The 20,505-nt window shown below is 46.1% G+C and overlaps 1 protein-coding gene across 1 annotated transcript in view; it reads left to right on the top strand.

The window, feature by feature from the left end:
- The window catches only part of LOC142560699 (protein O-mannosyl-transferase TMTC1-like), a 106,807-nt gene that overhangs the window by 79,881 nt on the left and 6,421 nt on the right, over nt 1–20,505 (top strand). Inside the window, exons 6-12 of the mRNA XM_075672960.1 lie at nt 6,294–6,397; nt 7,864–8,065; nt 8,695–8,870; nt 17,527–17,694; nt 17,844–17,957; nt 18,184–18,327; nt 19,408–19,619. Coding sequence (XP_075529075.1) covers nt 6,294–6,397; nt 7,864–8,065; nt 8,695–8,870; nt 17,527–17,694; nt 17,844–17,957; nt 18,184–18,327; nt 19,408–19,619 — 1,120 coding nt within the window. The remainder of the gene's footprint in view (nt 1–6,293; nt 6,398–7,863; nt 8,066–8,694; nt 8,871–17,526; nt 17,695–17,843; nt 17,958–18,183; nt 18,328–19,407; nt 19,620–20,505) is intronic.

The raw sequence follows: 20,505 nt of genomic DNA on the forward strand, positions 1-20,505 counted from the left end.
GCTCCCTGCCAGCGCACCGCCAAACACGTGACCACAGGGGCTACACAATGGGACACTGTCCAAGGTTGCTGGGCCTATGGACGGTTCTGGGTAAATTTGCTTGCAGTCGGCTTGCGAAGCGCCACGACCGGCCTGTCGTGCTTAGCGCTAGCAACACGCGAGCGCTCGTGCCGAGATTTGCTTGTGTTGCAGCACACCTTTGCAGGGCCGGTTACAAGAAAATAGTTCTGTTCGAAGGAAACATAAGTGGGCAGCACAGCTGGAAGTACAAAACGGTGATAGCGCAGTAGTGTTTCCCTGGACGTCTACAACGTGCCGTTTGTTTGGCGAGATGCGTTCACTACATCGCGGAGGGATCATAATTGATAATTCGTTTACTAATGTAAAGGTAAGCTGCGGTGACGTTCCACGTAAAGTTCCACGTAAAAGCCGTCACGGCGCTGCAGGGGTGTTTTTTCACATGTCTGAGATTTTTTCTTCTTCCTCCAAATAATAGTACGAATTTTCCGTCAAACAAGACACATTTCGCTTTAATCCCTAGATCTAAGAAAATTTTCCTCTGATTGACAGCATTGTCATGCCCCCCCCCCCCCCTCCCTCGTCCCCACCTGCCTATCGCATGTTTCATGTGAAGTTCGCGATATTGACACGCGAAAACCGAGCATTTTGTCGTCACATGGCACGCCGTGAACCGTAGTGAACCCCGTATGGGCTGTGTATATGTGCATTTGTCGCAGTAAGCTTATTCATAGTGGATTCCTTTAGCATCCCCTGTCACTTGTCGTAATCGCCCTGTACACGAGGATGTGCCTGCTAATTCATTGAACTTTTTATATGCACCTGATTCCAATTCAGTGCACATGCTTCTGTTTAACGTTTATGCGGGGACATTTTTATACAAAGTCACCACAACACGCATGAATGCGTAAAACTGTCAACTGATTTATCGCGAGCACCCGTAAGCGCAGTTAATGATTAGGCAGATAAGAAATACTTTTCGCTGTATTCAGCCGAGCGATTGAACATATAGAAGAAAAGTCCAATAGACACCAACCTTAGAAATAGAAAACTACTAGTTCTAATAAAAGATCAAATTTCGAGAATGCTTTTTCGGGAGGGATAAAAAAAAGTTATCCGTTAGTTTTGTGGTGAACGTGCTCCATTCGTTTCTTGGCATTATTTTGTATCGTATTATCAGCTCTTTGGAACACTTCCGTCACTAACAAGAGCATACACGTTTCATGCATGCGAAAAAAAGAAAGAGCAGCCGAATGCTCACAAGCATACCCGACTTCAGCGCAATTTCTTCAATATAGCGCGCAAATCGAGGAACGTCTACATGGTATGCACACTACTTCGCTTATCTACGAAGCCAGAGCGAGAGACAGAATGAACTTTGTGCAGAAGAGCACGCGAGTCAAACGGGTGTGGAGGTCCGCTCTGCAGTGGGTGGCCCCCTAAGTCCAGGAGGCCAGCGGCCTTAGCTGCACCTCCGCGCTCAGTGCTCCAGTTCGAGCTGGTCCATCTACCATGAGCAGGACAGCGACGCCTCCTGTTGCTGTCTGGTGGGATGTGTTATGGGCGTGAGCTCAGGTGTGTTTGTACAACCGTGAACAAAAGTATATGGGCCACAGGGTCGCCGAAAAACACGAAAGCTCTCCGTAAATGACGTGCAGAAACGGAAACTGATGAGTGCACTAGAACATTCGTAATGTCATGTTTAAACTGCAGTCTTTAATTTCCAGTTCCATTGACTGACAGATCCCCAAAATGAATTTTATTGCGCAATACCTGCTCCGTATACTTTTGCTCACGGGTGTACATGCCCGTACCAAGCGCTGGAGCGTTGCGCATTAGTTTGCCCGCATGTGAGCATTGATACATTCCGGAGTGTATATATAGCGTGGTACAGATGCAAGTGGGAGATATGTCCTACTTTGTAGTTCCCGCCGTAATGCGGCTATCTCATGCGTTAGCTAGGGGCGTTGTACGGCGGTGGTAGTGTTCTTCGTGGCAAGCGGTATAGGGTTGTATGGACTGTGTGTGTTTGTGCTTGTGTGTGTCCGTTTGTGTGTCTGGGTCCATGTGTGTGTGTGTGTGTGCGTGTGTGCTTGTGTGTGCGCGTGTGTTTGTGTGTGGGCGTGTCCGTGTGTGTGTGTGTGTGTGTGTGTGTGTGCGCGCGTGTGTTTGTGTGTGCGCTTGTCAGTGTGCGTGTATGCTTGTGTGTGTTGGGGGGCGTGTCCGTGTGTGTGTGGGCGTGTGTCCTTGTGTTTGTATCTCTTTGTGTGTGGGCGTGTCCGTGTCCGTGTGTGTGTGGGAGGGGCGTGTCCGTGTGTGTCCGTGTGTGTCCGTGTGTGTCCGTGTGTGTGTCCGTGTGTGTGTGTGTGTGTGTGTGTGTGTGTGTGTGTGTGTGTGTGTGTGTGTGTGTGTGTGTGTGTGTGTGTGTGTGTGTGTGTGTGTGTGTGTGTGTGTGTGTGTGTGTGTGTGTGTGCGTCTGTGTGTGTCTGTGTGTGTCTGTGTGTGTGTGTGTGTGTAGGCTAACGAGAAGGAGAGTATCGGCTCGGGATCGAACCCTTCCTCGTGCCCCTCTCGCGGGGTCCGGCGTTCGTGGGCTGGGCCCCGGTGCGATCTGGTCGGGATGGCTCACGACATCGCTAGTTCCACTAGGTTCAAAAGCACTCACTCCTCAAACCAACATCGCATTGATGTTCTTTGCCCTGATCTTCGACTACGCCGGTGGATAATGCGGTGTTTCTTCTTGCCGTGCTGGCGCCGCCCGCATACGAGACACTGTCGTGGTTTTCAAATTTTGAACGTGCTACAGTATGGGCGCCGGGTTATTAGGCAATGGAAAAAAAATGAAAAAAAGAAAAAGAAAGCTTAGTTATCCCGAAAGCCTCAAGAACGCAGCATAAGGTAAAGGACAGAAAAAAAAGCAATCTCTAATTACTTTAACGTTGAGTGATAACGACGCAAATATTCTAAAGGAAGAACCCTACGTTGCATATTAGCACGCCAAGTTAAGTTAAGTTAAAGGTTAAGTTAAGTTAAGTTAAAATACGCAAGGAAGCTGTGCATGCCCTGAGCCTGTCAGTGATGGTAATGTCTTGTCGACCTTTCCAAATGCAAGACTTTTGCGCGAATGATAGCGCGCTGAGTCACCGAGCAGTCGGCGTCGGTGTGTCGTCTGCAACTGAAAGAAATTTGCGACCATATCTAACTAGCGCTTTCTTGTTTTCGGTGGTAGTTATGAATGCTCTTGCGCTCCGCATTGAAAATTTTTTATTATACATGCTATCCCTATTCGTAAAGCCAGTATTAAAAACGTAATAAGTTATAAACGAAATCGCCTACTCGACTAAACAACCGTTGCCAGGGCATGTGTCTAACATGGCTTGGCCCTCGAAATGCATGCGGACGCAGGGACAAAATAATAAAACAGCTATTTTATCGTAATATGTAAATGCTCGTCACGTTCTCGCAGCTGTATACACCGTGTCGTCTGCTCGCAGTGAAACCTGACTACCGGTGAAGCGTATAGCAGAAGAAAATGTCCGCCACAGAATGCAGATTTCTTTTCACGAGGTTGGCCTACACGCGCTTTCCAAAGCAGTCAATGCCGATCGATAGCTGACGGAGTACAGTACTAGGTGCAAATTAGTGCCTCGTTTCACATCGATCGTACGAGTACTCTCGAATGGTAGTGGCACAAAACACGGCCGTAACCATTGTTATCGTCGTGCTTCTTTTGTTGAATATCGTTCGTTAGCGCGTACGTCTGCTTCCTTGGTTGCTTGCTTGCGTCTTGCTAATGCATGCATTTGCGAGGATGAAGCATAATCATTTCCGCTCTTGCGGCTGTGTGGCAATACTCGGAGTGGAGTCGGCCCATCTCCGACAATCACTCGGAATGTTTCCGCTTTCTGCTGTCGCCTGCGCCTTCTGTTTGGGAACGGGACCTGTACTCGTCGTTCAGGAAAAAAACATGCACGCGTCTCTATTATGCGCGACCGCCAATCTAGGTGATGGCTGTTATTATAGCTTGAGAGGCCGAAAGGGCTATAACGCACCGCAGCGCTTTTTACACTAGCTGCATAATAAAATACGTTCTGTTGGAACGAGATGTCCAAGGAAACATTTCAACATAACGAGCTTCTTGACAGTTCATACGCTCGTAAACGAAAAACTTTGGCATGATTTCTTATTTTCCCGCGAGATATTACACGTGGAAGTCATTTGGTGCGTCATGTTGCCCGTAGAATAAGGGGCTGTGTTAGGCACATGTCACATATCATTCAAGATGGCGAACACGCAACAACGCTGACGACTTCGGCTTATCCATGAATAAGGGCGCTTTTAAACTCGAGCCAGCGATGTGTAGCAGCATTCGTGACAAGCATTTTGGCAATAAACTGTTTTCTCCCTGACTGCTACACATTTTTTGGCGATAGTAATTATATGGACACACAGGCGAACTTACGTCGTCGCAGTGACCGTGACATTCAGTAGAAAGTTCAGGCGCAATAATATCCTATTGGTCACGATACCTTGGCTCGTAGCTGCCGTCGCTCTTCATCCCGCCAACATTGTGACAGTCAGTGCTCGCGGTCGTCCATTGACGTCTGTTCCTGTTTGCCGGTACGTGCGTTGTAACAAGATTGTTAATTTAATTTTGATTGGAGTGTTTACTTCAATCTATAGAGGAGGTGAAAGCACAAACCTTGCTTCGCCTAATTGCATAAAGCTATGCTATCGCTATCAAGGCTTCGCCTTTCAGGCGAAACTATGGTCTTCTTATTTTTTCTGTAGATGTCAGGCGTGTTTGTGGCTTCTAGTATCAAAAACTGATATTTAATTGAATAGTTTACTTTGAACCTTTTGTGTATTTTCGTGGTCGATGCTTTATTAGTCTAAGGTTCAATTTTAAACGACCGCTTGTGTCTTGTGCTTGTGTCTCGTCCTTGTTCCTTTGTGGTTGCATGTGCTTGCGCTGCTATAATTTTTAAATCAAGTACAAAGGGCACCGAGGCGAAGGGCATGTATGTCGCCTCACGCAACTGAGTTGCGCGGGAGGTTGGTCAGTGAACGCCTACGGGCTCTGGAATAATTCGGACCACCTGCGCTTGTTCAGCGTGCACCTCAATTTCAGTACATTAGCGTTTTTACCGCGAAGCCGTTAGCTATTGAAATCACCCACAAACCACGCACAGAACAGCATGCGTTTCAGTAAAGAACAAGCTCAAAACAAGCATCCGAAGCATCAATACCCTCATCACTTGTAGTGGTGGCTTTGCAACAGCTTCACTGGGCATCCACTTTCGCAGGGCCTGGATCGCGAGTCAATTTTTTTGTATTCCTCCTCTCGAAATGCTGCTCCCGCGTTCAGGTATCGAACCACCGACCTCGCGTTCAGCAGCAGAACATCATATCTACTGAGATGCTACGAAGGGCTGTTCTATTTCAATTTTTTTTAAACATCTATACATGTGTTATAGCATGCGCTTACGTAGAGTCGGCAAGGCTCTCTCGTGATTCGACAACGTGCAGCACTGCTAGCGGCTTATGCATCGCGATTGACAGGCCTTACTTGTCATCAAACTTGCGATAATGTTACTACCTTTCTGAAACGTACGCCCCCAAATGGCGATAAGGTGATAACGGCAAAATCTGTTGTGCGGAAGCGGACAGGATAGCGAAAGTTTTCATGAAAGAGAAAAGCTTTTCACCCACTGGACAGCAGTGAGAAGTTACAAAAGGATGCCACACCAGTTTCACATTTCAAGAAATATTCGTTTTTGTGTGGGGGTACCAACTCCTATCCGCCGGCGTGGTTGCTCTAGCAACCGAACAAACCAATTCGACTTCGCCTTGTGGACTGTTAGTCTTCTGCTTAGCTGAGATGATGAAGCGAACGACTCGGATTGGCGCTGTTCCTGCGTTCAATTCCCGGGCTAAGACAAGTTTTTCTTAAAGGCATTTTTTTTTGTATGTGAGAAACTCGTACGATTTTGTTTTGTTGTATCGGAACACAATTTCTTTCCTTGTATAAGCTAACATTTGTCAAAGCGATCGCTTCCAAAGAAATGACCAAAAAAAAGTACGGAGTTGTACGAGGCAAAACTACGATCTGATTATGTATGAGGCACGCCGCAGCGGAGGACTCCGGGATAATTTGGACCACCTGCGTTTCGTTAACGTGCACCTAAGTTCAAGTACGCTGGAGAAAGGACACATACGTGCGTGCCAATACGTAGCACCTTGTTACATTCCCGTTATTTTCTTTTTCTCTGCAGACGGCTTTACTCCTGTGCTTCAGGCTATGGATTCTACAGGGAAGCTTTCCCGAATTCACCGCGATGGACAACCCCGCGTCCTTCTCGCCCATGCGTGTTACCAGGTGAACACGGTGACTAAGCTAATCTACTAGTATTTATAAAAAAATTGACCTTGAACCACTTGAGTTGAAAATTTATAGACAATTTCGAACGACTTACGTGTCAGGAGAGCTGGATCTTGAGACTGCGATGGGGCGTTGGTGAATAATTACTAATTCAACGTACTGAATCATTGAAAGAGTGTCAAATAAAGACACAAGTGTACGCTGATGTTTCACATAAAGGGAGACCGATAACTGCTGCAATATTTATTATACATAATTGATTGATTATGTTTAGTAAATGTTGTAATAAATGTGTATAATAAATAACGAACATTCTTTACACATAATCGATCGACTGGTTGACCGATCAATCAATCAATCAATCAATCAAGCAATCAATCAATCACGCATAATGGCTCCGAAAGTATTTTTATTTTCCTACAGTATGTGCAAGCTTCTCCACCTCTAATACCAGGACAGTGAACGCGATTTGAATCACTGTGCTCATTGCTAGTGTAAAAAGTACGATGCTTGCAATAAATGCTCTGTAAAAAAAGAGAGTATGACTATGTCTTTGAAGTTAGGTTCTATTCATATGTTTGTGGTGTAAACTTTTTGCAAAAGAAAAATTTGAGCCTCCTTTCTCGTTCATCCATTATTCAAATAGTAACTCCCACATGCCAGCGCTTTCGCGATAGAACTCATCCTGCTTGCGTATGACAGGCAGGTTATAGCACGCATGTTTCATGATATGATGCCTTAGACACATTTATGTGGAAATTTACTGTTCCAGAGCAAGTTCTTATTTGCAGTTACAAAATAGTCGCTTCGTTTCTTTAAAATGTGGAACAAAACTATAAGCTGTGCTACCATTCAGCTTAAGTTCTCAAAGCGAAACCAATGAAATCGTTTCTCGTTATATCAATATTAAGTTCGGTCTAATGAGCCGCAGCTTTCACAACAAGTACAATCACTACAAAAAGTGTCGCGAAGAAACCGCATTAATGAGATTATAATAAATGACGCAAAGAAGCAAAATTCTTGTGCAGAACTTTGAAGGTCCTAGCTCTGGGAAATGCCGAATCTTATAGAAGCTGTGATTCGCGAATAAATTTTTGGCGCAGCAAGTATTCCTGCACACAATATATAGAACAAAATTAGTTAAATAAAAAAATACACAATAAAAACTGTACGCTGTTTTCGATAAGTTGGGCGATGTAAGTACCATCTGAACAAGAGTTAAAGGTCATTTATGAAGCGTTGAATGAGAATAAACATGTTTTAAATGCCCTGCGAAGAGATAGCTGAACGCTGAAGCACGACTGCAGAACCACAAGAAAGGTGCGCGAAAATATGTGCAATCATTTTCATCGTGTAAAAGGACAGCTAGAGAGCCCACTGACTGTCACTGTTAATTTTCTCTTAATGACCTCTCTACATTTCGTATTATTAATATTTTCTCTCTATTTTTCTCTTAATGACAGGCTGCTGACTTATAGCTACCTATGCGCCTTCAACGCCTGGCTCGTCTTGTGTCCACGTACCCTGTCTTACGATTGGCAGATGGGCAGCATACCTCTCGTGACGTCACCGTTTGATCCAAGGAATCTGGCAACACTGGCCATACTGCTTTTGCTAGCGGTTCTCGCAAGGCGGGCCTTAATTTCATCGCAACACAAAGGCAGCGTGAGTTATAATTACGCTTTATGTGTTCCTTCCTGCATGGTATAGAAAATAACTGATCGTCGCATCTCCATCTCCTTTAGGTGGTGAGATGGCACTTTCTGTGTGTTTGTCATACTACCTCTCAGGTCACGCGGCGCCTAAACATTGCTCCATATTCTGATGCTCAAAAATTATAATTTTGTGGCAGTGATATAGTGAGCAAAGTAGAAGATACCGTGACTTAAGCTTTAAACTTCAGACTAATCGAACTACCACTAGGTTTTTCTACAGAAAGGTTAACCGTAATATGTTATAGCAGAAACTAAAGTAGAAAGTCAGAATGAAAATGCGCTAAAGTACGAAGAATTACGACATGTTTGCTCGCTCAGGATTTAGTAGCTTAATTGGAAGGAGGTTCATTACCTCTGCACCCGGGAATACGAACGTGTGTGTGTGTGTGTGCGTGCATGTTTGTCTGCTTGTCTGTGTGCCTGTGTGGGCGTGAGCGCGTGAACATGCTTTGTGTGCCTATCTGAATGCGCAATTAGCATCAGTCGGGTACATTTTGGGGATCTTGATGTCAGCAATAAAACGGGAAATTGGGAGAGCCGCTGTCAACGACTGGGTATCACCTTATACTTTTCATGAAGACTGCTGGTGGATCAAGACAGCAGTGCTGCTGCTTCAGAACTCCCGAGGAACTGCAAGAGCCTTCTCCGGGACTACTAGTGGCACTGCTTCTTACTGTGCTGCCTTTCCTTCCGGCGTCCAACCTCTTTGTGACAGTCGGCTTCGTTGTCGCCGAGAGAGTTCTCTACATTCCCAGGTATGGAGTCCTTCGATCTGAACAAGCATGAATGAGGGCCGCGCAAAGGACAGGGGTTGCTTGTATTTCGGCGTTTACAGTTGATAAAAGGTTGTTCCCACAGCGAAACTTCCGAGTCAAATTGAATATCAACGATCGTGCGGAACTACTGTTGTATACCGAACGGGATGTGTAACGCTTATAATTTCTAAAAGAGGTGAATGATAGTGCGTGCGTGGAGTCCGTCTGACAACGAGGGGCTCAACTGCGTTATCTCTAATAGATAATGCTGTTAAGAACTCGACGCTTGCTCTTTTGAAACGCTTGCAAATGAGAGGCGTACAAACCTTAGAGCATTGAGTACCATGAAAATGGCAGTAATTGAACTACGTAACAGCACGTCACGAGACGCTTATACTAGAGTGCAACGTTCGTTGAAATAGCTAAATGCAATACTGCTGCACTGCAGGCACCTTGACTGCGATAACATTCTTTGCCCACTCCCACCCACTTTAGTCTGGCTATTTCTCTAGCCTCGATACGCTGACCGCGTAGAGAAGCAGTTAAAAAATGTTTGTCGCCTGCGAGTAATCGAACCCTTGTCCTGCAGCACGGGCAAGCGAGTAACTAATCTGCGGCGTGGCGCTTGGAGTTAACGATGAGTGCGCAATAGTGCATATCATACTTCAGCACGCATTATACCGTCATAGCTGTCTCATGCACAACGGATGATGCGAGCAATATTGTAATCTACGTAATTGCGATAGCATTTTTACGGACCTTTAAGGCGCATGCGCTCCGTCGCCGTTGTTTCCGTCCTCGTGCTGATATGATATCCACCCTCGTGCGCGGCACGTGCGTGGAAAGATACAACTGTCCCCACAGACGCCAGACACGCTCAGCACGCTTTGCTGCTAACACGAAGAAGACCACGTGGGCGCACCCTCATGGCCTGCTCCATTCACTTTGAACCAGTGTAGCGTTGTGGCTCCCTCTGCCGGCAGCAGCATCGTGCGCAAACACTAGCGTTGCTACTGAGCAGCGGCCGGAATGCCACACCGTAGTGCACGCAGTGGTCAGAGCTGGAACGACCGGTCATTTGACGCTACAAAACGCTGAGAGTGTTCCTTTAAGGCTCAACCAGACGTACGCGTTCCAATGCGCCCGCACGCGCCGCACCACGCCTGGGCGCGTACGGCGTCAGGCGCGGAGGCTGTTTCGCGTGTCGGCGCGCGGCGGCGTGGAGACCTACAACTATAGTGTACTAGAATAATGTCCTAGTGGCGCGAGCAAGAGGGAGGGACAATGCGCTGGCTGAAGCAAGTGCCAGTAGCCGCCGTCGGTGGCGCTGCTGTGCTTTTTTCTATATTTTTCCAGCTGCTGGCGCGCGGTCGAGCCGGCTCAGACACGCTCTGCGGCTGTTTGCCCCGTGTGTTTTCCGAGCCGTGTTACGTTCAACGTGGCCATGCTTGTGAAAAACAGTGGATGATTTGAAAAAAGAAGGCGTATCCCTGCATCTACTGCAGCACAGGAGGTTCTATGCCAAAAAGAAAGACGGACACCCATTTATACGCTCCGGGCTGCCACAGCGATTATCAGGGCGCTCCGAAAGCGTCATTGTTCGCCGCACCAACGGAAAATGAACTTGGGAAGAAATGGGAGAGCGCAATCTGCGAACAGCAGACAAGCAGCTCACTGAATCTTCAGCGGTATTTCATTAAAACTTCTTTCTGGGCGAGTTGGTGCATACTTGACATAAGAATTCCGTGCTTGTGTCTCGTCCTTGTTACTTTGTGGTTGCATGTGTTTGCGTTGTTACATTTTTTTATGTTCAGTGGTACGTGAGCGCCACTTTGAGCCTCAATACATTTGGAGGGATTACGTCCGCATCATCAATAGCACCGAAATGCGACTTCCACGTGGGAAGCTGTCGCTGGCGCCTGGCGCGGTGCCTACTCTTCTGCCCGACTGTACGTCCTACCTTTCTGTCGCACCTGTTGAAGAGAGGCCAGAAAGGGAGAGGCCAGCCGTAGAAAGTGCACCGATGGTAAGCACGAAGCCACGTAAGAGCGCACGGACCGCACAAAATGAAGAAAGAGCGGGAGATTGTCAGCTCCGCCAACCACTTCGCGAGATCCTGGTCGAGACTGCGTAAGATAAAAACGGACAGTTTGCGGAGAATGAACCATTCGCAATTAGCTCGCTCCAAGTAGTGAATGTTCCCTCAAGCTCTGGTGCCACTTTAACTGTGGCAACGATTCAACCGTAGTTTTCGCGACAACGTAGGTACAAAAGCAAGAAAGGCTCGAGATATTGCATGAGAAAGTTCTGCATTTCAGCGGGCATGAAGACGAAGTGTCTGCTCAACTGTACATTAGAGGTGGGCTGTGCCAAGACATAGTTGTACGCTCCCTTGCCGCTGCGAACCATTTGCTACAAGACTCTGAGAGCCGCATCATCTGCCAAGGAATAATGCCTGAAAGTGACTTTCATGACCTTTCACGTGTTTTAACTCGAGGTTGCAGCCTGCTGCTGTGGTATTTGGGACTCCAGCATCCAGTGACAGCCGCCTAATATTCTATATCGCTGGTTGTGGCGAGAAAGTGCATTTTAAAGACAGGTTGTGAAGCCTGCCTGAACTTACTACTGATCACAAAATGGGCAGCAGGAAATTTGAGGCTTGCAGAGTTTGCCATATGAAAGACAATGGTGGTTTGTCATATCCTGCCTCCCCTATATACAAGTTTATGATCAACTTGGACAAAGACTTCATAGTTTGTTTTAGTCTTCTTGAGTTGCACGCAGACAGTGTTTTAGATGTTTTAGCTAGGTGCTGTTAAAGCCAGGCTGCAGCATCAACTTGGCTGCCCTGATCACTTCGAATCCATCACAGCAGAACTCACTGCTTTCTACATCACAACCAGGCTACATTTCTTCACAAAAAGCGTGAAAAAGTGTAATGAAAGAAGGCGCCCTGCAGGCATCAAAATATATTAAGCTCAGTTGATGTTCCTAGAACTCCATGCTACAAGGTGTTTTTTGGTCATGTGTTTTAACAGTAATAGTTACTTATAATGGGATTTGATGCTCGGTGTCTAGGGAAGGTACACTTTAGGGTTCCATTATAGCTGTGCTATTTTCATTGTGAATAATTAAAAAAAATACTAACCTGGATTTCTTTCGAGCGTCACTCTGACATATGCTGAAGATGCGGCGGATTTCTTAGGAGCTAAAATTTCGGGAAAAATTGTGAGTTTGTATGTGCGCAATTGTAAAGTCAAAAATGAATTCATTCCGGGGTTTAATGTGTAAAACACACTAAGATCTAATTATTAGGCACGCAGTAAAGAGGGGGGGGGGGAGGGACACGTGAATAATTTTGACCAACTGGGGTTTTATAACCGGCAACACGGACATGTTTGCATTTTTCTGCTATGAAAGTGCAGCCAACGAGTCCATTATTTAATCCTACGCCCTCGGGGTTAGCAGCGCAACGCCGAAGTCGCTACGCACTTTCCTGTCATTTGCGATAAGCACGCGATTTAAATGGAGTGGTAAATATAGCTCCATAGAAGCAAGGCAGGCCCAGATATATTGGCTTTCGAGCAGTAGATGAGCAACAAGAAGCTCAGTGAATTGCCAGCAGGCACATGCGATACGACGAGCGCAATGAAAGCGCCGGACTGTGCGAGAATACGCTAGCAGACGACATTGTCGATACTATGGTCTCGATGTGGCCTTCAAAATCTTCCTTTACACAATACTTTGTTAAATACAATCCTGTTCTGTTATAATGAAAGAACCATGTCCGTAAAAAACCCATAATAACACGGACCGCCTCAAAAGCAACGAATATGAGAGCAGCCGGTCTGCTAGAAAAGGTCGCAGTGGCGACACCTGGTGGCGTCAACGGAAAGAGGCACGCGCGCCCCTTTTCGGTCGTGTCACTAGGACATTATTCTAGTTCACTATACCTACAACCGCTAGAATTTTTGCGCCCGCGCCAGAAGCTGCCGCTCGCGTCAGTAGCATGACACACCTCACATGACCGCTGCAAGCCAACGTCACTTCCGGAACGACTCTTCGCGCGACGTTCAGGCAAGCCCGGGTCACCCTAGCGTTGTTGCGGGGCACGGAGGAAGGAAACTTGTTGCGGGGTTTGCGGAGCTTGCGGGAAACATGGCGGCGGTCCCGGCTGCCCGCTTCGAATTGAATTTGGCGTTGCTTTTGTAAAATGCACTTCGTTCGTAGCAAATGACTGTGTAAACGGCTTTCGCTTAGTCTCAGGCCGCTTCGACGACAGAGTATTATGGATAACCTCGTGGTGTTTTCGAGATCGCTTCTTGTTTCGAACGAGTCAAAGCCTAACGAAAGAAACATTCGACATGTCAGCGCCACCTGTCGCTAATGGCGCGAAATAGCCGCAACAACGGCATATGGCCTCTGAGATTCGAAGATATCGCCGGTCAACTAAAATTGTAGAAAACGTGCGCTGCTTAGCGTACGCTATATTACAGCGTATAGCGTACGCTATAGTTGCTGACGCTAAACTAAAACTGTCTAATATGTAACACATTGCTTAACGTGGCCGTTAAGCGAAGGCTAGACTGCCTTGAACATGGCAAGCTAGCAACACTGCGCCGCCGCGACGAGACGCGCGGCTACGCGCGTCTCGTCTTACCACTAGAAGCTTACTTCTAGTGGTAAGTCATCTGTAACATCCGATATTTAAGTATGATCGTCATATTGTTAGACTGCGAAATGCTAACTTGATTTGGCTAAATCGAGGAATCAAGTTCGTGGGCTACCAAGGCGAAGCATGCTTACTTACATACCATACAGTCTGCTCCACAACGAAGCACATAACTCTTAATCGAACCTAATAACGCAAACTATATTTCGTCTAGAAATCGCATGATCACCACTACACAGCATATTACACAACAGGTAACCCGCGGTAGTACCTAGTGGTAAGTCATCTGTAAAATCCAGCGTGTGCTCTTAGTTAAGGCAGCAGTGACCAAGTATGAATTATCAAAACTTGTAAAGAGCCAGGGAAAAGGTAGTAAAGGGGGTAAAATGAGTAACGGCACCCCTTATTTTCCATTTTTTTTCCATGGGTGCGGCACCAGCAAGTATCAACCAATTTGCCCGAGGACAAGTTGTTCTTAAGCTTTAGCGCTTTCTTTACAATTGCGTTAGTCTGCGTTAAAACTACATGTCTTCAGCGAACACCCACACTAGCATCCCGTGAACTGTTGGTATGTTACATAGTGCGCAAGGCGCCCAACGTTATTCTATACGAGTTCGTATTTACGCATTCGGACAGGCACGCCCTACGTACCTACGTACTTTGTCTTTCGGTACATTTACTTTGTTTGTGTACGGAATGAATTGTCGCCAAGTAATGTATGTGCAAGCGTACCAAATCGCTTGATAAAGCACCTCTTTTAATGACAACGCGTACGCGAACGGCCATTTCGCAAGCCACTATTTCTTGCGCTTGTTACATTTCCTCTATAAGGTGCCAAAAATAAATTCTCTCGTACGTGCGGCACGTGCTCACGTAATTGCAACGCTGCTGCAGTAAATTGCCGCAGTGGTCATTCGGTACCGTCGTTTTCATATTTTCAAACCACCGGTGCCACCGTTTCTCAGTGTGTTGCGTACTCTCGGCAATAAGTTATCCGCTTGCGGATTCAATGGCCCATACCTTATTTTTTTTCTCTCCTATCGGAAGTTTTGACTGTGCTTTGTTTTCCACGTAGCTGGTCGTTTCCTGTCTCAAAACATGGCCCGCCAGGCTTGGTTTCGATCGGGTCCGTTGTTTTGCTCGAAAAGCATTTCTGTGATTTCCTTCACTACGTGCGTTGTTTCTGCGTGAAGGCGTTATTCTGTAGCACACAATGGTGCAAACGCTTACTTCTCCGCCGTTGTGTAATTTTCTCGCCTGTCTTCCTTCTTGTTACTTGGTATGAAAAATTCACCATGGCTTCGTTCATTCATTAACTGTTGTCATTTATTCACCAACAATGCCGGAGCGTCTTTTATCCTCGAGTTGTTCTACTTTCGCAACACAACAATTTGTCGCTTGCCCTAATGCGTTTCACGTGTCGTCTCGTTTTATTTTTTCATTCGTACATTTATTATGCAATATGCTGTTGGTTGGTTGGCTGGTGGTCGTTTGGTTAGTTAAGGTGTCTGGACACAGGCGGAGTTAAAAAAAGAAAGTTATCGGCACAGAGGCTGCACATTGATTCTAACGTAATTATCTGGCTCTACAACGACACTCCTCAATCAGCAGGGTAAATAATATCATCAAGGAGGCAAAAAACAACAAAACCTACTTACGCTCTCTCGAGCTGACTTCGTGCCTATATTGATGATTGTAATAATAATTGCCACACACAACACGGCGTTGCCAGGAATCCATTGTCCAATGGGAATAATGGTATATGGTGCCTTTGTTAAAGAAAGCGAACAGGATTTTTTTTGCATTGCCCTAGAGCTAAAACGGGCTGTTCAGTGTATATGTGCTTTGCTTATTCTGAACAATCCATAATTCTTATAACGCGGCGCGTAAATGGCGTAACATATAGTTGATGGGTACGATGCTGACGACGCAGACACGTCAGCGAGTTTTCTAGTGACGTCATTTAGACAAAATGTCTACAAAATTTAGACAAACGTTATGTCTACACGATCTTCAACCCTGTAATGCCTGACGTATTTAAGGACACGCTGTTTCGAAACCTCCCTATTCTAATTTGGGCATGGTAAAATTAACACACAGACTTTACCAGCGTTTTAAACACCCTGAGAAGTTTTCAGTCGTGAATTAAATTTTGAGAATATAACTACTGTTTCAATCCACTGCTGTAGCTAGCTGGCTGCGGCGTTGCGCTGCTGTGCACGAGGTCGCTTGTTCTATCCTGGCCGTGGCGGTCGCATCTTGTGTCGTGTATCCGTGTGTGTGTAGGTTTCTTGAAATCTTTTTTAAAAAATTTTTTTATCCTTTTCTCTCACCTATCGCATCACTTTGCCCCTCCCCCAGTAAAGAGTAGCCAACCTGACACACTCTCTGGTTAACATCCCTGTCTTTCTTTTTCCTATCTCTCTCTCTCTCTCTCGGTGTAAGCTCAATGCGAAAGTTTTCGTGTAGTGTGATTCATGCGCACGTGATCAAAATAAATCCGGAGTCTCCCGTAAGAGCGTGCCTCGTAAAAAGATCGCGGTCTTGCCACGTGACAAAGTTATATCTAGAATAACATCTCGACGTTTTATATTGCGCGAAGGTACTCGCCACGGTCAGAAATCATGGTGAACAAACTGTTCATATTTATTTCCATTTAGAACTGTTTTTTTTTGGGGGGGGGGGGGGACCATACGAAGACGGAACACGTGACTGTCTGCCCACAGTGTAGGATCAAACTGCAGTAGGCTGCGGCTCATCGTTATGCTGCCACTGAATTGCGAGCGCGCTGCGGTTTCTTTCCGAGCGCCGCAGCTGAAAACGCGAAATATTGTCACGTTATTAAAGTGTTATTAGCGAAAATATCTTTTTGCTTCCCGATCATAGGTTACATAACTGACCTACAGCGGTAGCTAAGTGGGTATGACGTCACGCTCGGAGAACGAGGTCATGAGTTCGGTCCCGGCCGCGGCAGCCGCATTCAGATGGGGGCAGAATGCCAGAATGCTCGTATAACGTGTATTGGCTTTACGCTAACGAACCGGAGTTTCATTTCATTTTATTACCTTAAAGGCTCCAATAAATGGACCGTTACATAAGGGGTGGCACGAATAAACATTTACATTTTTACGTTTTCGATGAACTTCGATGGGCACATAATAACAGCAACGTCGTTAGGAAGGCCATTCCAGTCTGCAGCTGTGCGAGGAAAAAAATAATTTGAAAGCGTGATAGTGCGTGAGCATGGAGGGGAAACCTGTAGCTGATGGCTGGTGCGGTGAGATATTCGTGTAGGAGGAAGGATATAAGGCGCGATGCGCATAAGGCTATGAAAGAATTTGTGAAATAAAGATTGGCTGGCAGTGCGACGACGGAGCGATAAGGGGGATAATGCGGATGCAGTTTTTAAGGAGTAAACGCTGATGTCAAAGGAATATGACGAGTGGATGAAACGAGCGGCGCGATTTCGTACAGATTCAAGATCATTAATTAGGTTAACAGGAATCTGGATCGGTCCATTACGTCGAGCCCCATAATGAAATTGTTGTTCTGCCAAGTAAAAGCGCAACAGTTTATTTTAAAATTTCACAACTGGTCATTTCCTTCTTCCTGGTGGCTGACAGAGCGTTAGGGCGGTTTCTAAATGATTTCTCGGCCGGAGCATTTTCGTCATCGCAGTGTTATTTCGAAATGTAGTTTTAAACTCTGCACAGCTCTTGATTCAGAAATAACCGTCCCTTACATTACGTCGTTACAGTTACATCTATGCACGATATTTCTCTGTGGGTATTTGAGGCACTCCCTTCGCACCCCTTCCCCCTCCCCCCGTCTTTGAGGACAGTGGTTTCTAAATTTGAAACTGTTGTCTACACTTGATAGCAGTGTGGCTTATTATTCGTTGCTAGAATGATTTCGAGCTTGCAGGTTCACTGTTCCGCGATACCCACTCTTTTTCTCTCTGCCCTCTCGCGCCCACGATTGCAGCATCGGAGTTACACTGCTCCTGGCCGAAGGATTGTGCCGCCTCCACACGCGGTGCTCTCGAGCGATGAGGTGGTGCACCGCGATCTCCTGCTTCATTCTAGTGCTGCTCTTTGCTGCCCGTAGTCGGAGCAGGAACAGCGTGTGGGCCTCTAGAGAAGCCCTGTTCGAGTGAGTTCGAGCATTTTATTTCGGCTCCTTCGAATTTCTTCAAATTCGCGTTTCTAAAAAATATCAACAAGAGTTACGCTTTGTTTCTGTGCTCTCGAGCGGAATTATTATTCGTTAGATTAAAAACACGTGAATGCTCTTTCTTCCAGATCAGGCATCAGGGACCTTCCGGGTAACGCAAAGATGCATTACAACTACGCTAATCTGCAGAAGGACATCGGAAACTCTGACCTGGCCGTCAAGCACTACAGGCTGGCGATCGAGTAAGGCGTATCTTTTTTTCAGCAATGTACCAAATGTGAAGTAGTAATCCTCATGCGCTGCTTGTCTTTTGTGATTAACACTTATTCCGCTTCGGCTGTGCAACATACTGCTAAGATTGAAAATGTGGTTAGCTGGGTGCTTACGCCAAGTACGCTGCAAAAACGTTCCCTGTAAAAGTTGAATACCCTGCCTCACGTTTGGAACTATTGCTGCCTCTCTGCTCAGGTTGTGGCCCGAGCACGCCAGCGCGCACAATAACTTGGGCACTCTGCTGACGTCGACGGAAGAGTCGGAGCGTCACTTCCGGTACGCCTTGCGCGTCAATCCAAATCATCCAGGGGCTCATTTTAACCTCGCCAATATCTACAGGTACGCATTACTTTGCTTTTGTTGTGAAGCACTCAAGGAGTAAGTTTCTTATAACCAAGCAGTCAGAGAGAACCAGGTTTATGAGGACGAATATTGCAAACGAATAAAAGTGTGTTGGTGCCAGTGGTGCTAACTCTATAAATGTGTTCGTAGATGTAGGATTACGGAAACCAACTATCAGTTGATCAAATTTTCACCAGTATCACGGGATCTGTAAAGGTTGAGAGCTTTTTTGTCATACACACCACAGAGAAACTAATATATCTGCCATAGGATGATCTATGGCTGACTCGCAGTTGAGTCTGCATCTTTTTGAATAACTCAGTTCACGGGTATAGTTATTTACACAAGCGCATTTTTTTTATATTCGCAGAAAAAACAAGAGAACTTGGGAATCATGATCACCAACTGGTTTTAAGAAATAAACTCCGCAGCATTGCAACTGAAGCCCGCTGACAATGGAGTACATAACGTCGTAGCCTATGGTTTCTCAGGAAGCCCTGGCGTATTCCTCCTCAGCGACGGTTTCCAAACTGTTTTAAACGTACCTTTAAGTGTTGAAATGCTTGCCTTATCCATACATGACCAGTGTAACGCAGTACCTTTTCGTTGTCTAGCCTGCCATTTTCCAGGTATCCCGAAAGCGCCAAATTTGTTGGATGTTGAGCAGGTGAATAATTCTTATTCGGACAGACGCCGAAATTGAGCATTACGCAGAAGAATCTATGGTTGTGTTCATTCTATTCATTATTTCATTCATTCTATCTAACTATTTATTTTTTTAATCCAAACTTCTCACATTTTCCGAAGTGGAATGTTACTATAGGGGTTTGGAAATTGTGAACACAAAGAAAATGATGGTATTTATGCATATGTTTATAGTGTACAGGGTTAGGGCATTGACACTGCGTCGAACTGTTCGAGTACCAATTCGAAAACACATAAAACAAATAAGTTTGCCTGTTCCATTCATTTGCCGTAATGCACTGACGTATTAAATTGAGTTAGAAAGCACATCTCTACCAGAGTAAGCATTCTCTTTGCAGTGCACAATAATTCCCCTTCAATTTTCACGCGCAGCAAGCAAGGCCAAAAGGAGGTTTCCCGGACTCTGCTGGAGCGTGCGGTGGAGCTGGAGCCCGATTTCTGCGAGGCCTACTCGTCCCTAGCAGCGCTCGCCGCCGAAAGGGGAGACTCCGCTGAAGCCGAGAGGCTGCACCAGATGGCGCTAGCGAGCGACGATCGAAATGCGGACGCACGCAACAACTATGGAACGTTCCTGCAGTCACATGGTGAGCCCGGTTGTATAGGATGCAGCATCGTTTTTATGACTTCGACATTCGAGCTCCGTACTTGAGGTTTCACAATGACATGTCGTCCTTGATGCCGCCATGTGCTGTGTGCGTCAAAATTGAACCCGTAAAGCCGAAACAGTCCCACACAGCATCGAAACGTAGAACAATTGGTATATCACGTTTCTGGCCATGGACATGACATTTGTTATAATCTATGAATAGTGGAATGTTACGTAAGCAAAGTGCGTCAAGAATGTAAATCAATATTTCGATCGGTTTTGTCGAACTGTGCACAGCTGGAAACATATCCCAATGTATTTGAAGCGCTATATATATACTATCAGCTGGATCACTTTCCATGTACTGTAATGATTCTCAAGTCATCAATAAAGTATTATTATTATTATTATTATTATGCGTACCTGATCATTGTGTTGGGATTGGAAACGAACTCGGTGAAAGTCAGGCAAGGTTGGCACTCCCTTTTTTTTACGGAATACGGATTACCTACGCGCGACCCGACAAATACTTATCGATCAAGGAACTCATGCAAGACCTCACAAATTCATAGAGAACCCACGCTTACAAGATCCACACACGGCTACGTACGATCGACCCAGACGGTAAATTCTGGTTGCCCCTAAGGCTACGCGGAACAATGGCGTCATCGCTACGCAAGTTTCGGCTGGGCGTCGCTTTCACCCGCAGCCGCGCACACTTCATCGTCCAGTCGAACACCCCTGATTGCGAACACTGTCAGACGCGTGGAACGCTGGAACACATATTATGCGATTGCCCAGCATGTACGTTGGAGCAGAGGTCGTCGGATAATTCCCTAGCCAGCTATGGCAGGCAACCGCTGTCGGAGGAAGCTATTCTCGGT

Source organism: Dermacentor variabilis, chromosome 10 (assembly GCF_050947875.1).
Source record: "Dermacentor variabilis isolate Ectoservices chromosome 10, ASM5094787v1, whole genome shotgun sequence".
Lineage (NCBI taxonomy): Eukaryota > Metazoa > Arthropoda > Arachnida > Ixodida > Ixodidae > Dermacentor > Dermacentor variabilis.